The sequence below is a fragment of the Aethalodelphis obliquidens genome, unplaced genomic scaffold, assembly GCF_003676395.1.
Source record: "Aethalodelphis obliquidens isolate GAN/ISIS:26980383/991018 unplaced genomic scaffold, ASM367639v1 scaffold89, whole genome shotgun sequence".
NCBI lineage: Eukaryota > Metazoa > Chordata > Mammalia > Artiodactyla > Delphinidae > Aethalodelphis > Aethalodelphis obliquidens.
In genome coordinates, this window is record NW_020838033.1 from 2227885 (window position 1) to 2248207 (window position 20323).

Below are 20323 nucleotides of genomic sequence, written 5' to 3' on the forward strand. Positions count from 1 at the left end.
TCCCCTGCCACTCCCCTACCCCCACCGCCACCCCTGCGTCCCCGTGCCGGAAACTCCGCAGCAAAGGCAGGAGCCCTGGTCGGCCCCAGAGGGCTCGGAAGTTACAGTTGCGATAAAGGCTGCAGCGGTTCGGCCCAAGCTCCAGCGCTTCACCTCGCCGGTGTTGAGGCTCACAACGGCCTCTCCTGGTGCGGAATTGGGGGACGGAGAAGGGCCGTTTCCCTCTTAGTCTCTAGCATTTCCTCGTTTGTCCGTGGCACGAGGGACGCCACCAAGGCCCTCCAGCCGGGAGCTCTTGCAGAGACTGAGCCAGGCGGGTCTCAGTGCCTCAGCAGCGCTGTTCTCTCCACAGGATCGCCAAGGCCCGTGGTCTTTGGCCTGCCCACATGGCCTGGTCTCCGCCGGCCTTGGCCCTTGGCTCCTGGCCTAAATTGGGGCCACCGGATATCTATCTCTTTGCCCTCAGCTGAAGACTCCCGGCACCCCTTCCTGCCTCAAGTAGTAGCTCAGCGACAAGTAGGGGAATGTGAAGCCGCCGGCAGGCGCCGGGCGAAGGGCAAGACTTTCCCCCTGCTCTTTGGAGACCTGAGGGCAGGAGGCCAGGTGATGGGGCAGTTCGGTCTCATCCCATCAACAAAAACCGACCCATTCTCTCCCCACCCCCACCCTCACCCTCACCCTCACCCTCACCCTCACCCAGGCGGCAAGCTGCGGAGACTGTTTTCCTTTCTTCCTCCTCCCTCTCTCTCCCTTTTTTATTTTTAAAGAAAATAGCCGCCTGGCAGAAGGGGCCCAGCTGTGGCGGTCTTTGGCCGCCCAGCGCGCTCAGCAAGGGGCCGCGGGTCCTCGGAACCCTTTTCCGGGGAAGGAGTGGGCCGCTGGGCAAATTCTGAAACTACCCAGACGCCAGCAAGGGGTCTCAAGTGGGGCATCCCAAGGCAGTAGCGGGCATCTGGTGAGAAGGCGAAAGGATTCTGCCTTGGTCCCAAACTCTCAGGACCATGTTTACACCCAAACCCCAGCCCCGACACGGTCGTCTCCACCGTTTTTCTCGCAACTAGGCCACTTAGCCCCAGCCGGCCTCTTCCTTTGGGGTCTCTGTCTTGCTCTGCCCTTCTTCCATCCTGGGCTAAGGATGAGGAAGAGGTCAGAAAGAGGATTTCAAACTTCCAAGGGAACAAGGAGAAGCGAAGGCTTCTCCTTCGAACCCTCAGCTTAGCCTCACGGGCTCAGCTTGGATGCTGTGGACGGGCCACTGAATCCCGGTCAGGAAGCAGGCCAGGCTGAGCTCACAGGGGAAACCCTTTGCAATCATTGTTTTTCACACACATCTTCCAACCTCTCCCCCATTTCCGTCCCCAACTCGGAGACTTGCAAAGCCCGAGTAAGGGAAGAGCAACTCAATCTTGGGTCATCTTATCCAGAGTTGTTATAATAATAATAATAATAATAAAAACGACAGGGAGAAGGACCGATGGACAGACGAACTCCACTCCCGAGAAAGTGGGTAAAGGCTCGACCGGGTTTCTCCTCTAAAAGATTCAACCCTGTGGGTGAGTCTAGGCCGGGTTTCTTTCGAGCCCCGCGGTTGCACGGAGCCGGCAGGGAGGCAGCTGTCGCCGCCATGGCTGTCTGCGGCCCGCGCTCCCGCCGTTCGCCGGGAGGTGGCGCGCTCTGCTCAGAGGCCGCCGCCAACCTTCTCCCTGTTTCTCCCCCTTCTCCTTTTTCCCCCTCTCTCGGAGGCTCGCATTGAATCGGCCCTAACGATTCTCGGATCGTCATTATTTGTAACCATAGAGCATGAATTACCTCTTGAGGTCATCAGCGAGAATTTACGACTGGTCAACAAAAGCACGTGATTCCCTAACGCCCCCCCATCCCCCTTCCACCCCCCCCATATTTGGCCGCATACATAGCAAAACGAAGTACAGTGCATCGCTATAATTCATTAATACATCATAAATCGTGAAGCACAGGGTTATAACGACCACGATCCACAAATCAAGCCCTCCAAAATCACCCAAATGAGCTCGTACTTTGTAAACTCCTTCTCGGGGCGTTATCCAAATGGCCCGGACTATCAGTTGCTAAATTATGGCAGTGGCAGCTCTCTGAGCGGCTCTTACAGGGATCCCGCTGCCATGCACACCGGCTCTTACGGCTACAATTACAATGGGATGGACCTCAGCGTCAACCGCTCCTCGGCCTCCTCCAGCCACTTTGGGGCGGTGGGCGAGAGCTCGCGCGCCTTCCCTGCGCCCTCCCAGGAGCCCCGCTTCAGGCAAGCGGCGTCGAGCTGCTCCCTGTCCTCGCCCGAGTCCCTGCCCTGCACCAACGGCGACAGCCACGGCGCCAAGCCCTCTGCTTCGTCCCCCTCCGACCAGGCGACCCCGGCCAGCTCCAGCGCCAATTTCACCGAAATAGACGAGGCCAGCGTGTCCTCGGAGCCCGAGGAAGCGGCGAGCCAGCTAAGCAGCCCAAGCCTAGCTCGGGCGCAGCCAGAGCCCATGGCCACCTCCACAGCCGCGCCCGAGGGGCAGACTCCGCAGATATTCCCCTGGATGAGGAAGCTTCACATCAGCCATGGTAATTCTCGCTCTCGCTCCCCTTTTTGTCTTCTCGGCTTTCCTTCTCCGCGTTTGAGGGGGGGGGGGCGGCGGCGAGGAGAACTTGGCTTTTCCTCAAATATAGATTTCTTTCCTCCAGAGGGGAAGAAGTCTCTAAGAGGGTCCTCACAGCTCAGCTCGGGGGGACAGAGCCAAAGAAGGTCTTTAGCTGGGGGTTTGGGGAGGAGTATTTTTAATAATTTGTTCCCAGATTCGCCTTAGGTTTTATTTGCCCAGCTTGAACTAGCTTTAGGATGAAGGATGAGGTTTATGTAACGTGGGGAAGGGTCCTGCTTTGCCCCCGAAATTTTGAGACTGTTTCTAGCAGAGGAGGGGCGAGCAGTAAAACGAGCCTTGCAGGGCAAAAGTGCAACCGTTCTCCTCCCTCCCGGGGTGAGCGACCGCCTGAGCCCAGCGAAGGGTGAGGCACAGGGAGGGAGCAAGAGACAAAGCCGGGCGCACTCGCTGCCAGCAGAAGTGGGGGCTGCAGGAGAAAGGGGTGCAGAAAGCGAGCTCGGATGCGGGCATCTGGAGTGGGGAGAATTGGAGCTGCGGTGAGCTGGGTGCCAGGGACGCCTGGGTCCTGCTCCACGCCCCCCTCCCACCCAGGGCCCCCTCCCTTAACCGGAATAACGTTGCCTCGCTGCTCTGTCTGCTCCAGATATGACCGGGCCGGACGGGAAGAGGGCCCGGACCGCTTATACCCGCTACCAGACCCTAGAGCTGGAGAAGGAGTTCCACTTCAACCGCTACCTGACGCGGCGGCGGCGCATCGAGATCGCCCACGCGCTCTGCCTGTCCGAGCGCCAGATCAAGATCTGGTTCCAGAACCGGCGCATGAAGTGGAAGAAAGACAACAAACTGAAAAGTATGAGCCTGGCTACAGCCGGCAGCGCCTTCCAGCCCTGAGCCCGCCGGGAGGAGCCCCGGGCGGCCCAAGAGCCCGTGCTGCTCCCAGCCCTGGCCCCTCCAAGCCTCCCCGCGCTGCCGCTGCCCGCTGGGGACCGGTTCCCACGAGCCTGCCTCGCCCGGGCCTTGTGCTACGATTTTTCGTTTGGTCTTAAGTCTTCCTGTGGCTCCCTCTCTCTTGGACTGGTTAATCTTGTTATTATTGTAATAATAATGATAATTATTATTTTCCCACCATGCTCCCCACTCCCCTCTGCTCACCCCAAATCCGCCAGTGTTTCTGAACGTTCGTGTCTGTGGTTGCACTCCTTCCCCCAGGACAAAAAGAAACTCGCATGTTTAATGTGAACTTTCCCCTCCCCATCTGTGTTCTTCTAACTTATTTATAAAAGGATGATCGCTGTATTTTGAGTTTCAGCTAGAAACTTCTCTAAAAGGGGCAGCAGTTGAGGTCGGATAGTGCTGCAGCACCGGGCCCAGCTGAGCTGGCCTCGGAGACCGGAGTCCATGACTGTGTCTCATTCCACCTTCCTCTTCCTCCTCCCTCCCCACTCCCAGGCCCAAGTCTCCCAAGACTTGGTCCTGGGGTGGGAGGGGGCCGGGGAGGACCAAAGGGGTGATGTTGAGAAGAGGGCCGGTAAATACTGAGATTTAAGTTCCTGCCGCCTGGGTAGGCCCCACAAGGCCTGGTCCTGGAGCATCCGGAAACAAAAATAACCCTCAGTGTAAAATGTCGTGTGTATTTCTCTGTGAATTCATGGGTCTGGCATAGAGGGCCCAGAGCTTGTAAATATGGGGATAGTCTGGGTCAGACCTATCCTCTCCTCCCTACCCATTTCACTTCCAAGACCATTTGTAGTGAGCGAGTGGATGCTGTGCTACATGTGAAATCTGTCTTTGCCGGGCGGGCCTGTCTCAGTGATTCGCTTTTGGTATTTGTTTGTAGCTTTCCTTGAAGTCAAATAAATGTTTCCCCTCCTCCATTGCCCTTCCACTTGTCTTTTCTCTGGGGCCTGCCTCTCCCATCACCGGGCACACCCTAGACCATTCTTGATAGATCTGGGGTGTAGGGAACGGAAAGCAGGACGCTCACCAGCAGCCCCTCTCAACCACCTATGTCTCTGCTTGGTCAGGGGTACTTGGGCCAGGGGACAGGCTTTCATGCCTGGGGGACTGAGAGACCCAGGAACCCCACATGAGCCTGGGGCAAGGGGCAAGGGGCAAGGCTGGGGCGAAAAGCAAGCCTTTGCTGAGCTGGACTCCACCCTGGCCTTCCACCAGCTGGCCAAAAAGTCTCTGGAAACCTCTTAGCAGAAAGTAATCTGGGCCTAAGTCCTGAGCAGGAGGCTCCTGGCCTTTTGGCGGTGAAACAGGCCTGCCCAGCGCCACTGTCCCCTGGTCCAAATCCCAATTCAGCTCTGCCACCCACTAAGGCCAAAAAAAACAAAAAAAAATCAGCTCAATTTCAAAGGTTTCCTCTCACCCTCAGTCTTCTCTACACTTATCAAGGGCTTCCTCTCTCCAGGGGCCCAACTGACCTGCCCTCTTGATTAGGAGCTGGGGTCCCTCCTGGAAGACCCTTGGTTCCCCCATCAACTGGACTGGCTCAGGGCCAGGGGCCAGTCCTCCTCCATCCAAGTCAGCCTCCACCCTGAGCACAAGTCAAGTCTGGACACTTACCCGGTCAATCCCTTCCAGCTTGGCCCAACTTCTTACAGGACTTGTGGGGGGAGGGGAGCTGGTGAGGAGGCAGCTGAGGGTCTTGGTGGCTCTACTGGGCCTTCCTTCCCCCTTCCCCCTTGACTTTGTCCCCCTTTGCCCATAGCAAACTATCCCAAAAGTCGCTATGACATTTAGATGTCAAATGGATAGGGGTTTTATCTTGAAGTTAGATCGTAAAAATCGCGGAGAAGTCAGACAGATACCCCTCACTGGCTCGAGAAAGTCACGTGAGGTCCATAAAGTTAGTTTTATGGTTTTGGGGAGTTGACACCGCGCGGTATATTTCACATTCTCCAGAATGTTAAGTGACACTTTAACTGCTCGCAGTGGTGGGGAAGGGGGCAGAGGTAGGTGAGCGCTCTCCCAGCCCAGAAGGCGGTGGTGTGGCAGCAGCCCAGGCCCAGCTCTCCCACAGTAAGTCGCTTCCAGTTTTTGCTTTTCCCCTCGCAATTGTGGGGCTTGGAACTGGGGGAAGGAAACCTTGCCTCCGGCAGGACTGTGGGATGATAAGTAGGGGAAATTTAGCCTGATTTTGCACCAAGTTCTGACCAGCTGGGTGTCTGAAGAGGGGCACTCAGTTCCGTTCAATAAGGCCTTTGCAGTCCGGGGTGCCTGGTTTTATTTGCCGGAGTGTCTGAGTCTTTGTGGGGAAAAAGCTTGCGTGGGTTCCTTCAGTGCCCTTGGAAATTTAGGGGGCAAGAAGGAGGGGTGTTTACTGCTGAAGAGAGGGCCCCGTATGTGTGTGTGGGGGGCCACTTCACTACTGGGTATCTTCAGACAGACATCTCCCCACCCCCAGGAAAGGAACTTTATGACATTCATTTGTCAGGGGTGTGTGGGAGCGAGCCGCCGGGCACTTTTATCTGCATACATCTGAGCTGAGAAAAAGTCCGGGGAAGGCTAACGCAGCTGCTGTGGGCTGCCTTGCACTGGGACACTCTCTGGCTTTTAGATCTTTGAACCCCGTGAAAGGGGGTACCCCTGCTTCTCTATGGTCTCATTGGGGCTATCAGGGATGGGGAGCATGGCACCTTTGCACCCAACTTCAGCCTTTTGGTCCCAGGCCAACCTTCTGACTTGGCTCTATGTAGGGTCCTGAGGTCCAAGCAGGGAGCAGACAGAGGGTGAATTTCCCTCAAATTCCTGGCCAGGAGTGGGGGGGAGGGGAGAGCTTCTTTTTTTATCTGGAGGATGTAGGTGTTTAAGTAGATCCCTGGAAATCCCTCCAAAAATAAAACTTGCTGAAGAACACACAGCCCCAACTGTCAGGAGAATAAAAAGGGACTTAGGAGCTGGGAGAGAAAATTGGAAAGGTGCTCGTTTCCTCTCCTCTCCTCTCCTTCCTCCTTCTTCTCTCCCTACCAGAGCCTAGAGGCCCCTTTGTTTTGTGGCACCACAAACCAGAAGGATTTTATTATTTGACTCCCTGGGGCCCGTTATTTTCTAAGGATAAGTCACCCTCCTTCTAAAAACTGGAGGTCTCTTCCTCACCAAACTGACCTCCCAATTTTAAGACCCATGGGGGGTCAACCACCCTGTCACTCCTGCTTTTGCCAGCCCACCCTCTCTGGATTTAGCTCATCAGTTCCCATTGTCCCTGGAATTGGTCCTGCAGCATCTTAAGGGGTTTCTGATCTTTGGGACAAGGAGAGGGTCACAAGATTCTCCCCATTTCACATTAAAGAACATCTGCACTCTCTCCTAATTTCCTCTCTCTCCTGCAGCTGCTCTCTATTCCCTGAGCTCTGCATTCCCTGCCCAGGCCTGATTTACGGGAGACCTTTCACAGGCTTTGAGTGCAAAGAGGACAGAGGGCTTGGGGTCCTCACCTTACTGTGAAGACACATCTCCCCCGAAACGATGGGGCATTTGTATCCCATGGAAAGGAGACTCTGGTCAGTTCCCAAAGGATGTCGAGCACCATTTAAAATACCAATAAATTTTAGAGGCATAACTTCCACAGGCTTCCACTCTGGACAAGGCAAATGAGTTGAATGAGATGCAAAGGAAGAGTGCAGTGGGCACAGAATCTGACCTGGGGTCTCCTGGGAAACCCCACTCCTATTGTGCCCCTGGTCTCACTCTGATGCCGCCAGCCACCCTCTCTCAGAAACCCCAGACCACCGGGACTGCCACTAAAGATTTTCTGGCCCCCTCCCGCATCAGTCCTGCAAACTCTGATATAGAATATCTGGGGCCAGCGGCCCAGGGACATCTGCTGAGCATATCTAGAGAGATTTTCCGGAGTGGTGAAGAGCAGCTCTGGCGGGGGTGCCCACTTCTGCTGCAACAGCCAGAACGCTTGAAGGGTCTCCTCCGGCTCTGAGCAGATCCTACCTGGAGAAGACCCCACCCTAGCTGGGCTTTCCTCTTCCCCACTTCAGGTTTTCTGGGCAACTGTCTCCCCTGAACCCCAGCAAGGACGTGTTGGGGGAGAGGATGAGAGTTTTCCAATGGTTTCTGGTGCAAAGGAACTCTCTCTGCCCCAGACCTGTGTCCTCCTCTCCAGTCTTCCTCAAGACATTCTCAGGGAAAGCTGTTTCTCTCTCTCCTCTCCCATCTGGTTCCCCTCCCCAGCTGGGTCCAGGCCCCAACTCTCTGAGCTGCAGGCCAGAACCCACCAGTCAAATCCTCATGCTATCCATCGGCACCCTCCACCTGGGCAGGGCAGAGGACGTCAGCAGCGGGAGGGTAAGGCTACATTTCCCTTTTCCCTCTGAGGCCAGCTTGACCACTACTCAATGGACAATTTAATTTTGTTTTGTTTTATTTGGTTATTTTTTGGGTTTGGTTTTTTGTTTTGTTTCTCCGAGGCTTCGGGGTAGGAGGAAGTATAAAGAAATGTAAACAGGAAAGCCAGCCGGGCCTGGAGTTCCAAGCGCCCATATTTCATCGGCTTCCTCTCGGTAACTGCAACAGGGACACTTAACTCTTCCCTGGCTGTGAGAAGTATTCTCTGGGGTTTGGGGGGGCAGGGTATGGGGGCAGGATCCACGTGGAAGCTCCTCTCTTGGGCTGGTTCCTTTATCCTTGGGGTTTGGATGCTGAGGTGGAAGCCAAGGATTCAGAGCAAGGGAGAAGTGAACCGTTCAGCACAGTCCCCCAGACTCAGTCCCTTTCGGGACAGAGCAGAGAAGGCGCTTGCCTGCATGGGTTTCCCAGCTTGGGGACCAACCCGGCCAACCAAGGAGAATGGAGCTTAGCAAGAACCTTTCCCCTCTTTTAGCGGAGAGCCCACTGGTCACTGTTTCCGTTTTTTGGAGTTTCTCAGAGTAATCGGATTTCGAGGCTGGGATCTGCCCACAGCGGGATTTATCGATTGCTGCAGCGCTGTTACACATCCATATTAATTAACCCAGACACCGCCTGGAAACCGAGCTGCTTGGGGTGGGGGAGGGGAGAAATGGGGGCCCTAAAGAGGATGGACATTTCTCGGTAAGCCGTGCCCCGGGTTTCAGATTGGAGAATCGCTCCCCTCAAGAAACACGTGTCTTCCCCAAGCTCCATGTCCCTCGACTTCTCAGCAAGAAGGGTAAGCCTGACTTACTCTCCACAGTCGGACTCCACACACAAGTCTCCTCCGGGGTGGAATTAGACACCTCCCAGGCCCAACACTTCCTTGTCAGAGTTAGTTTGCCCCAGCACTCGGATGGATGTATCCTCTGGTGGTTGTTCCCAGCACGACCTTTCTAGAGGGGCTAACACCCCCTCCCCACCTTCCTTTCAACTTCCCCAAGGTAGAAGCTTTTTATGGTTTTCTGGCTTGTTTTTAGTGTTTGTTGGTGATAGTAGTGATGTCTTTCCCCTTCCTCCTACCCCTCCCTCCAAAAAGTGATTAAAATCTGTTAAAGGATTTAATTAAGAGAGTTAAATGAAAAGGAAGGAGGCGCAAATGAGTTTGGGGAAAAAACCCACACCAAAAGCTATTCTCAACGATTAAATCGCCATTTTAACAATATAATGGAGTTTGCATCCTGAAAGGGGAAATCAACGCTCATATCTCATCAATAATTCATAGAGTCCGGGATCACGCAGAGGTCAGCAGACAGGGCCGGAGCGCCGGCCTACTTGGGGCTCCGAGCCGCTGCCGCATACATTACGTGCCGCTGGCCGCACCGCCGCCACCTCCATCGCTCCCAGCCGGGCTGGGGGCAGGCCCACAGGTTTAGACCGATTTCCCCTCCTTTTGGCGAATTGATTGAGACCCAGATTTCGGGCTCCAAGAGGAAGTGGGGTATTTAGGAGACTGGAGAGGATTGGACTTCGGGCAGTTCTGGACCTGTCGGACCCCGAATATCAGCACCTTTATAACTTTTAATCCCTTTTTCTCCCCCTTCTTTCTCCTTTCTCTATGATTTAGGCGTCCTCTGTCCTGTCTTTTCTCTCCCTAAATCTCGTCTTCGCATCTTCTAGCTTTTCCTCCCTAGCTGCACAGCCACGCTCCGGTCTTTCTCTCCGAGTGGATTCGGGCTGAGCCCCCAGAGCTGCGGCCTCGGTGCAGCCTCTGAGCGCGGCGGCTGACTTTGGCTGCGGCGATCCGTGACCTCGGAGCCCAGTGGGGTAGGGACGAATGTGTCTAGAGAGGAAAGGTACGCCCGAACACCGCTTGCCTAGCCAAGACATGACCCAGGAGGGCCAGGTGGAGAGGAGGGGATTCAGCCTGAAAAGAAGCGTTTAGGGGAGCGGAAGGGGGAAAGTCCCTGCATGTGGGAACATCTCCTCTTTGGGGCTTGGAGACACGATGGAGCATAATCCCTGTATATCGGAGCTTCTGCTTGTTCCAGTCTCTTTTTCTCTCTGTGTGTCTCTCTCTCTCTTTTCTGTTTTCCGACCCCCAAGGGCCCCAAGGAAAGGAGGAACAAAATCCTTCTCTATGAGAAGTGGGGGCTTGGGAAGCGATATTTGGGAGCAAAGGAAACCGAAACAGCGCAGGTCGCCGCGCGGCCGCTGCGTTGGCCGAGAGGCAGAGGCTGAGGCTGTAACGTCCCCGAGCTGCCAGTAGAGTCCGCCTTAGACCAAGTTCACAGCCAGGCTGGAGCCTCCAAGGCGCCAGCGAGCGGCCGCGCAAGGTGGCCCCGGGCCCGCTGGGCCTCGCAAAGCCTGGACGCTGAGCTCTCTCTCCAGCCTTTTGGGGGCCTATGGCCCCCTCCTCTCCCAAGGAACACTTGCTCCAAGCTCTCTCCACTTTTCACCCCAGAAACACCCTTCTCCAGTTCAGCCCATTCTATGGCTTCCCATATGGCCCCACTCCTGTCAACGGCAACTGCGGCCCCATTCTGGGGGACAAGAATCGAGAGGGGTGGGTCGTCAAAAGCTCTTCCAGGCATCTAAACATGAGAGAACGGTGAAAATACGGGAAGTGGTGCAAAAAGCCGGAAGTGGAGTCAGCATCTTTTCCCGAGGAGGAGTTATTGAACAATCGAAAGACTGACTCCTCTTCTCCAGGCCTAAGGCCCTTAGTGGGGGCGGGGGAGGAAGGGCAGGGAAGACGTTTTGCGTTTGGGTTTCTGCAGCCGGCGCAGCAGAATGAGACCCTGGGCCGTGAGGCCAGTGTTATTGCCCGAGGGGTCGCGAAGTTGGAGGGTCAAAAGTTTACAGCGTGCGTGAGCCGGCCGCAGCGGCGTCTAGCGGCTGGGGCGGGGTGAAAGAGGGGAGGAGGCAGTGTGTGTGTGTGAAGAGAGAAGAAAGCGAGCAAGGGATGCTCGAGGTAAGGAAGACTTGTGGGCTCGGGGAGTGCGGGAGCAGAACTGGAGAGGGGAGAGGCAGATCTGGGGAAGGAGAAACTGAGGGAGGAAGAAACCCTTCTCCCCAGACTGGCTCTGGTGGGGTGGGGAGCTGCACAAAAGAAAGCGCTCTGGGCATGGCCAATCCTCTGCGCAATTTTCTCTCCCAAAGACAACCTTTGAGTCACCATATAAAATTTAATTAAAACCTACCCAGCCGCACACATTTTAAAAATCCAATTACCCACACGTCCTTGCAGGACGTTTGGTGGGGCCAAAGACGTCTTCCAAGGTGAAGACCTGACTCCAACCCACATCAGCCCCACTAGGCTTCCCCTAAAGGGGCCAAACAGCTGGATCCCCCAGCTCCTCCTCCCTCCAGGCAGGCCTGTTTTTTTCAGGGATTACCCCCAGACAGGGTCCAGGCAGTTGGAGTCCAGTATCCATGGGCCAGGACTGGACGGAGTTTAAAAACTCCCATCCCTCTTTCCCAATTGCTTGGGTTTAAGCACTTGGATATTGAAAGAAGGTTAGCTTGTTAATTCTCTCACTCTCTCCCAAACCTACACTTGTATGTTCTTCCAGAATCCCTCTCTTCCTATTTCAAGGAGGGAGGGGAAATGAGAAGGAAAAATACTGGATGGACTCAACAGAGATCTTTTTAACTGGCAACCTTAAATGAACCTTGAATCCGTGCATTAAGCTTAGCTCATAAGTAAAATGCTTAGAGAGACTAATTATAACACCAGGGCATATGCTTATTTGGGGTCTTTACGTGACGGTTTGTTGCCTTATGAGATGTCATCATATTCTCTTCTAAGCATTTAATATAGGAGGTACTCTCTGGGTGTTTGTCCGCCAGAAAAAAAGAGGACCTGGGAGTTTTTATAAAGATGCATTTTGAAATATGGCCAGAAGAGACCACAGTTTAATGTCAAATTTCAAATCAATTTGACCCCAATATTTTTAAAAAATTAAACCAATTGGGTGTGGGTCCTCATTTCTGCTTGGCCTTCAGGCAAGTTTTTCTGGGGAGTCAGGCCATAGGGAATTCCTAGGGTCTGGAGGAGGTAGAGGTCAAAACCTGAACTGGAGAATCTATCTCTTTCTGTTCCTCCTCAGTCTCTTTTCCCTCCATTCCAGGACAGTATGTTAGCAAGTTGATAGTTTTGTGGAATAGACTGGAGCAGCCCAAGGTCCTGGGCTGGAGGGGCCTCAGAATGAGAAAGAGGAGTCCTCTGCCATCCCAGGCCAAGCTGGGTACCTTGGGATGCTCTCTTCCGGCCTCCCCGCACTAGGGAGATACCCCCTTGCAGACACTCCCCCTAGACTTGAACTGGGTGGAGGGGAGTCACCTGATCTGCTGGTTCCTTGGAGGCTGGAGAAAGGGGGAAATGTGTTGCTGGCCCATCACCTATTTCTGATCCTGGAGGGACAAACCAAAGAAAATCTCTTGAGTATTTTTAACACCTCTCTGATTTCCTCCTCAACCTCCTTGTGGTGGTGCTGGGGGCAGGCAAAGGAGTTACTGTACAGATGAAAAGTAGTTTTAAATAAAAATGCAGACGGGGAGGATACTGTTTGATTTTTAAAGGACAACTAAAGCCTCTGAAAGCCAGTGCCCCAGCTTTGACCAGTGCAGTCCAGCCCTTCTCTCAGAATTCTATCTTCCCCAAACATGCTGGCCTGTGAACCAAATCTCAGCACCAGGAGGTAGAGGGGTCATTCCTGGGGCCCTGGAGCCTCTAAAGTTTTGGCAGAAATGGGGGTCTCTCTGGCATTGAGGGGTAGAACAAAGCAGATGCAGTGTGCAGTTGGGTGGGAATACAGGCGTTGTCAGTACAGCCATTTATAGGGGAGGAAGGAGGGAAGGGGGCTCTGGCTGAGGCCTGCTCTCTGGGACCCAGATCCCCACATTTCCACTTCTCCAGGTGCCAGCCTCCATCACAGGCCGCAAAGGGAACCCCCGCGGAGTTCTACCCTTTCCCTCTTGGCCCCCGAACGAGAGCTGACAAAAAATATAGGAATGATGGAATATCAAAGAAGAGGCGGGGCCGGGCTGAGTTCTATCCGAATGGGACTTTTTGGGGGTGGGGGTGGGGGGAAGGGGAGAGAAGTTTCTGGCAAAAAGAGCTGGAGAGGATGAGCTGAATCAAATTCCTTGCTCTGTCATTTTTCTCCCAAGTAATGACCTGCGCAAAATTCAATATGACCGAGCGAACTGCGCGAGCGTATTATAGTAACTGCCTGCTCGTGGGGGAGGCCCGAGAGGGGTGAACCGCAGGTCACGGCGTCTAAAAATTATTAAAATGTTCGAGAGCCTGGTGACGCGCCTAGCTGTTTAACAAAGACTGCCAAAGTATGAGATTAATACGAAAACTTGCGCTTCAAAAACAAAAACACACCAAAAAAAAAAAAAAAGTCTTGTTCCGGCCGCCAAGGGGGCCCGGAGCTCCTCTGCCCGCCGCCGTGGTTCGGTTTTCCGAACACGCAATAGTGGACGAGAGCGAGCTCGTCGGGAGCCGCGCGGGCCCGCGGGCGGGTTGGCGGCCTGGAGGGCGCGGGGAGCGGCCCGGTGAGTACTCCCGCCCGCGCCCCTCCGGGCCTGGCGCTCCTCCGCGCCGCTGGTGGTGCGGGCCTCCTGGCCTCAGGGTCTCTCTCCCTCGCTCAGTCCCTCCCTCCCCGCCGACAAAAAGTAGCCGATGCGGCGCGGGCTGGGCACGCCCGGGACCGCGGAGGGGCTGAGCAGCGAGAGGTCACTCCAGCAACCTGTAGCTGCAGGGAAAAGGCGGCCGGCGGGCCAGCGAGCCACCGGGAGCGCCGGAGAGGTGGCTCTGAACGCGGGTGGAGCCTTGGTTCTTATTATTATGCGTATCATTGTTAGTGCTCTTCGGGGGTGGAGGGAGAGGCAGCTTCCTGCTCTGAACCCCGTCTTGGAAGTCGCAGATAAACCGAGTCCTCCACCCATCGCGGTGGGACTGGCTGGGGTGGGGGGTGCGGCGCCTCGGTGGGATGGGCAGGTGGCGGCTCTCAGCGCCCAGCGCTCTGTCCCCAGAATCAGCCACACACAGCCCCGCGGGCTCTGCTTCCCATCCCTCTCTTTTGGGGTGCTTGGGGCACCTGGACCGCATCTCTTGAGAAAGTGTAGAGCAGCAGAGAGGCCCCGGTGGCCAGCGCATTGGCCCTCCCCAAATTCCGAAAAGCGTTTGAGTTGGACGGGTTTCAGGGAGGCGAGTTGAGAAGGACAGGAGGTATGGGGTGGGGGAGGGGCCTGGCCAGCTGGAAGGGGTCGTGGAGCCCCTCACTAAAGTGGCCCTTGACAAGACTTGGAAAAGCCCCTGCTTGACGCTGGGGGGCTGTTGGGGGTCCTATCCACACATTTTGTCTGTGGATCCAGGGTCAGGTGCCAGTCTCCCTGGGTGCCTAAATGGGGTTCTGAGATTACTTATTGGACCCTCTCCTGGCAAAGATAACTACAATATTAGTGTGTGTGTGTGTGTGTGTGTGTGTGTGTGTGATTTTTCAAATATAGGTGAGTCCAGCCTGGCTGGGAGAGTGTTGGTGTTAGAAAGTTAGAAATCGGGCCCAGAAGCCAACCTTGGTAATCTAGATTTGGGATAGAAAATCAGAGGGTCTCTGGGCTTAGTTGCTGGTAGGTGGAAACTCTCCTCCTATCCACCTGCAAGGGTCCCAGGACTAGGGATGGGCAGAGACCTTTAGAGCATGGTGGTTAGAGGGTTGCTTTTTGTTTTGTGATGTACTTGTTAAAGAAATTGATATTATTCTGATTTGTTCACTAGGGATGCAAGTATTCTTCAGACCTAGAGAGATGAATGGGGAGTCTGGGTGCAGAAGAGGCTTCTGTGAACCCTTCTGCTCACCCTGTGAAGGCCCTCAGCTTTCACAGTCTAGGACGCAGTTCCCTTCAGCTCCATCCTCAGTCTCCCAGCTTAGTAAATTCAGTGGTTACTGGCAGCCTCAGGAAGTCCCTTCAGAAATTCCAGATCCCCCAGGTTTCCCAGATCCCCATTTTGGTTCCACTGCCAGCAAGCCTAGCAGGTGGCTGAATGAGCAAGTTTAAACTGAGAGAGCCTGCCCAGAGCTAGGGAGGTGGGGGAAATGGGGTTCCTCCTCACACTTTACCTATTATCCCCCTTTTCTGGCCCCAGGAGGTATGGGAGGTTGGGAGGGGCCGGAATATCATCTGGCTGCATGTTTTATGGTTCCTCATTGCCCTTCATTCGGAAATGAAACGCCTTTGATCTTTTTCTCAGGTTGTAAACGGAATTGCCCATCATTAACTATCCGGGGCCCCATCTGCTTGGTCTCCCAGCATTTTTCTTTACAGCTGTTTCTCTCTCTTTTTACCATTGAATTTTTCTAAAAGGACTTTTATGACCCCCCCCCCTTCACACCCAGCCGCCTCTCCCTCTTCCTTTTGCTGAGAGGCGCCTTGGAAAATATCTAGATATTCGTTTGATCGAAAACTAAAGGCTGCAAGGAGCACGGAGTTGCCGATTGGGGTTTTGTTTCTTTTTTAAAAAAAAAAAAGTCCTGGGGGGAGGGGAGGGGCGCGAGGGCACCCAGAAGGGCCTGATTCTGACTACGCCGCAGCCTCAGGATGACCCTTCCTCCTTTTGTGCTTAGCTAATGTTTACATCTCATAATTCATGCGCCGCCGAGTTGCGCAGCGGCCCCGAGGTTCGCGTCCCTTTGCGGGACCGGCAGCTTCTATTTCTCTCTAATAGAAGAGGAAGAGAGTTGAAAACCTTGTAATCCCAGGAATGGAACCGCAGTGACTTTTCCTGCTCCCAGACCTCAGAACTTGGAACAAAACGAAATCAAATCGAAGCACTCAAACTACACCCCAAAAGAAGGATGCGTGGAAAGTAGGAGAACTGGAAAATTTCTGGGCCAAGAAGATCTATCTGTCTTCTGTATATACCCTGTAGATCCGAATTTGTGTAAGGAATTTTGTGGTCACAAATTCGTATCTAGGGGAATATGTAGTTGACATAAACACTCCGCTCATTTTTTTCTTCCTGAAGAAAAAAATATTTTTTTTTCCTAAATGAGGACCATCCAGTGACTGACCACACGAAGACTCCTTCCTTCTTCTTTCTCTTTCTTTTTCTCCCTCAACTGCTTAGAGATGGAGGAATCATCTACCTGAAATCTCCCCCTGCCTGCCCTTGGGAGCCTTGGTCCTTTTTCACTTCACTTAAAAGGTTAATATTGTTGCTGATGTTTTTATTTTATCCTCTCCCTCCAGCCCACCTATTCCCTATTTTGGGCTTAGGGAGGCTTCACTGAAAATCCGGTAAAAATGACTTGTCTTCAGTGTGCGAAGGCAAAGGAAATTTGCTTTTCAAACGGATGCAGAGGTCGCCTTTCCGTTTGGGTTCAGAACAAGATGCCCTGGAAACACACGATTACCAAGGGGTGTTATTGTGCGGGGATCACCCCTGTCTCCTATCCTCAGCATCACAAGGATGTGAGATTTCTGCTCGCTGCGCGGGCAGCCGCATTAGCGGCAATTACAACGTCTCGACGCCCGGTTAGCGTTGCTCCGGTGCTTTTGGAATTAGCAAATTTCTATTCAGCGTGCTCTCAAAAGTTGGAGGTTTTTTACTCTAGTGCTCATGTTTAGTGTGGGAAACCAAGTCGTTTCTCCCGGCTTGGGCCGCGTGGGGTACGGGGAGGAGTGGATAGGAGAGGGAAACAGACGGACTGACTGACACAGCCAAACTAATAGCGCAGCTAAATGCGATTTGGAAGGCGAGGTCTCCCCGAATTAGTGCATGAATTTCCTATCGATCCGCCCGCGGTTCCATTCATCTCTGACAAGTCCCTCCGTGCACCCGCCTGGTTGCTCCGATGCCTCCCCTCTCACTCCCTACCCCTCCCCGTGCGGCTGCAGAGAAAAGGCCCACGCTCAGTGCCTCTCCCCCGTGTGGGTTCCCCTCTCAGGCGGAGCCCCTAGTCCGTCCCTCACTTAACTCCCCCGCACAGACGCCGGGTAAAGGGGCTCCCCCTGGCCACGTCGTGAGGAGGGGCTGGGGCCCTAAGGAAGGCCTGGGGGGAGGTGAGGCAGGACAGGAGGGGCCACACCCGAAGCCCCAGCTTCTGAGGGGATCCAGGGATTGCGCTCCGCCCAGCGCCCCAACAGGCCCTCGGGTGGCAACCTGCTCACTCGCTCTCCATCTCCCTCCCTCCCTCTCCCCAATCCGGGTGAGGAGAAGCGAGGAGGCGGTCGCCCCGCAGGAGCCCTATGTAAATCCTGGTGTTGGGTGGGGAGGGGGGGGGGAAGAGAAGAAGGGGAAATAAACCTCTTTGGCTGGAGTAGGGTCCGGGTGAGCAGATTTCCTTATCCGGGAATCGCAGGCGGGGCGGCCATTGGCTCCGAGGATCACGTGGGCCCCTAACTTTGTTCACTTGACAGTAAGTAGGAGGGCTTTCGGAAACAGGAAAACGAGTCAGGGGTCGGAATAAATTTTAGTATATTTTGTGGACAATTCCCAGAAATTAATGGCTATGAGTTCTTTTTTGATCAACTCAAACTATGTCGACCCCAAGTTCCCTCCGTGCGAGGAATATTCACAGAGCGATTACCTACCCAGCGACCACTCGCCGGGGTACTACGCCGGCGGCCAGAGGCGAGAGAGCAGCTTCCAGCCGGAGGCGGGCTTCGGGCGGCGCTCCGCGTGCACCGTGCAGCGCTACGCGGCCTGCCGGGACCCTGGGCCCCCGCCGCCTCCGCCGCCGCCCCCGCCGCCCCCGCCACCGCCCGGGCTGTCCCCTCGGGCTCCCGCTCCGCCGCCCTCTGGGGCCCTCCTCCCGGAGCCCGGCCAGCGCTGCGAGGCGGTCAGCAGCAGCCCCCCGCCGCCTCCCTGCGCTCAGAACCCCCTGCACCCCAGCCCGTCCCACTCCGCGTGCAAAGAGCCCATCGTCTACCCCTGGATGCGCAAAGTTCACGTGAGCACGGGTGAGTGCGTGGGCACCCCTTCCCCCTCCCACCCCCGGCGCTTTACACCAAAGGGACCTCGAGGCATTGGGGGGGGGGGAGCTAGGGGAAGCCAATTGTCCCCGCTATAAACTCGCCATTGCCGGAGATTTACGGTCGCCTGTTTTCAGAGCCACATAATTACATCCCCCATAAATTTTTATGGCCTGGTGGGCCCCGCGCCTTTGAAGTCGGTTCCCCATCCTCTTTGCCATTCTCACCAGCGACTTTTTCGCCAGGGAGATGCAGTCTCAGTGAAATTGGAAATTGGGGAGGGGTGTAAGGGGGGGAGGAGAAGGGGGGAGGAGGTAATCTGTATTTAAGCTGAGAGTTGAGTCAACTCCCTGTATTTTTTTTTTTTTTTCCTTTCTTTCCTCTAGTCTGGCTCCTTGGCTTGAGAAGTGGGCAAAAGTTTTTACTGGGGGCAGGCACTGCTTGGAATCTGAGCACAGAGGGTGGGAACTAACAGAAGAAAGGTTTAATGAAGCCCCCTCCCTCTTTCACCCCTCATTCTCCCATCCCGGGCCCCAGGCCACGTGCGGGGAGAGAGGAGCGATTAAAACCTTGTGAAGATTCCTCACTCCCCCCGGACACCCAAACAACAACGTCGTGACCACACAATCCTCCAAAACTTAGAGGTCTCTTTCTCTTCCTGGGGTCCCGCTTTCTCTTTCATCCCCACCCCCTCTGGAGGAAGAAGAGGTGGCGGGAGAGGGAGGGAGGGAGATACTGTGTTAGCTGGAAGAAAGGGCTCTCCCTCCTCCCTTTCGGGGCAATAAAACTTTCTCTTTCTCCCTCTCTTTGTGTGTGTCCAGTAAATCCCAATTACGCCGGCGGGGAGCCCAAGCGCTCTCGGACCGCCTACACTCGCCAGCAGGTCTTGGAGCTGGAGAAAGAATTTCACTACAACCGCTACCTGACGCGGCGCCGGAGGGTGGAGATCGCCCACGCTCTCTGCCTCTCTGAACGCCAGATTAAGATTTGGTTCCAGAACCGGCGAATGAAGTGGAAAAAAGACCACAAGTTGCCCAACACCAAGATCCGCTCGGGTGGCACCGCAGGCGCAGCCGGAGGGCCCCCTGGCCGGCCCAACGGAGGCCCCCCCGCGCTCTAGTGTCCCCCACGTGGGAGCCGCGAACCTCGGGGCGGGGGTGGGTTGCGAGTGCGGGGGGGGCGGTTGGGGGAGACGCGGGAGGGGACCCTGAGGCCTGGGTCCGAAAAAGCCTACCTGCTCTCCCCCCACTTTGTCTATTTACACGAATAAATGCAGAGGAGGGGGGAGGGGAAGCTTTATTTATAGAAATGACAATATGGAGCCAGGCGAGGCCCCCCAGAAGCAAGGTTCAAGTCTCTTGCTTTCTTCCTTAAAAAAAAGAAGGAAGAAAGAAAAAGACAGAAAGAGAAATAGGAGGAGGCTGCACTCCTCATTTTCAGCTTTGGTGAAGATGGATCCACGTTTCATCTTTAATCACGCCAGGCCCAGGCCCATCTGTCTTGTTTACTCTGCCGAGGAGAGGACGGGCCTCGGTGGCGACCATTACCTCGACACCCCGCTAACAAATGAGGCCCGGCTCGGCCGCCGCCGCCGCCGCCTCTGCTGCTGCCGCTGCTGGAAGACAGTCTGGATATTTTTTCTTTGTCCCCATTCCTGAAACCCAGCGAAAGCATCCTCTGACTGCCAGATAGCGCAGTGTTTTGGCCACGGTAACAAACACACGCACACAACCTCTCTCCCCCTCCGTGCCCGTTCACGGGGACGCTGGCGGCTCACCCCCTTCCACTGCGGGGCTGGGGTAGGGACCACAGGAAGGGGACAAGTGGAGGCGGGCGGGGGGATGCGTGCCTCGGCTACGCAGAAGCAGGGCAGGGAAATTGAGTCCAAGAGAAGGAGAGGACCCAGAGACCAGGAGGGCCTTCCTCTGGAAGGTCAAGCCGTGCCTGCAGGGGTGAGGGGCCAGTTGCGTTCTGGGAGCCGGGCACAACCCTCTGGCCAATCTGGAGTTGTACAGTGGAGGCCTGTTCTAGACTGAAAGTGAATGTGAAACTAGGAAATAAAATGCCCTTCCCACCTGGGAGATGAGGTGACAGAGACCTCTCCCATAGTTTATCATTGTTGCATTGATTATTATTATTATTAATTATTTTATGTCATGTGCGTCCTCTCTCCTATGCTCTTTCTGACATTCCAAACCAGGACCCTTCTTAGTTCTGGGGCTGCCTGAGTCTAGAACCCTTTGTTGGCGTGAAAATGTGTGTCCTGTACAGAGTGACAATAGAAATAAATGTTTGGTTTCTTGTGACCAGCACGGCGTGTTTTTGTTGAAACCTTGATGTAAAGATGCAGATAAATGCCTCCCAGA

General features: G+C 54.9%; 2 protein-coding genes across 2 annotated transcripts; both read left to right on the forward strand.

The window, feature by feature from the left end:
- Window positions 1–15: 15 nt before the first annotated feature.
- HOXB5 (homeobox B5) lies at window positions 16–4496 on the forward strand. Its single transcript, XM_027094349.1, has 2 exons — window positions 16–2586; window positions 3268–4496. Exons 1-2 carry the CDS (start codon window positions 2025–2027, stop codon window positions 3513–3515), a joined length of 810 nt encoding a protein of 269 aa, XP_026950150.1. The 5' UTR covers window positions 16–2024; the 3' UTR covers window positions 3516–4496.
- A 12361-nt stretch (window positions 4497–16857) lies between these two features.
- Window positions 16858–20269, forward strand: HOXB4 (homeobox B4). Its single transcript, XM_027094354.1, has 2 exons — window positions 16858–17945; window positions 18779–20269. Exons 1-2 carry the CDS (start codon window positions 17489–17491, stop codon window positions 19075–19077), a joined length of 756 nt encoding a protein of 251 aa, XP_026950155.1. The 5' UTR covers window positions 16858–17488; the 3' UTR covers window positions 19078–20269.
- The last annotated feature ends 54 nt before the right edge of the window (window positions 20270–20323 follow it).

Excerpts from the sequence above, each read along its gene's own strand:
- HOXB4 (XM_027094354.1), top strand. The coding sequence starts at position 17,489 with ATGGCTATGAGTTCTTTTTTGATCAACTCAAACTATGTCGACCCCAAG. Across the intron at positions 17,946-18,778 it reads CAAAGTTCACGTGAGCACGG|TAAATCCCAATTACGCCGGC; the intron begins GTGAGTGCGTGG and ends GTGTGTGTCCAG.
- HOXB5 (XM_027094349.1), top strand. The coding sequence starts at position 2,025 with ATGAGCTCGTACTTTGTAAACTCCTTCTCGGGGCGTTATCCAAATGGC. Across the intron at positions 2,587-3,267 it reads GAAGCTTCACATCAGCCATG|ATATGACCGGGCCGGACGGG; the intron begins GTAATTCTCGCT and ends TGTCTGCTCCAG.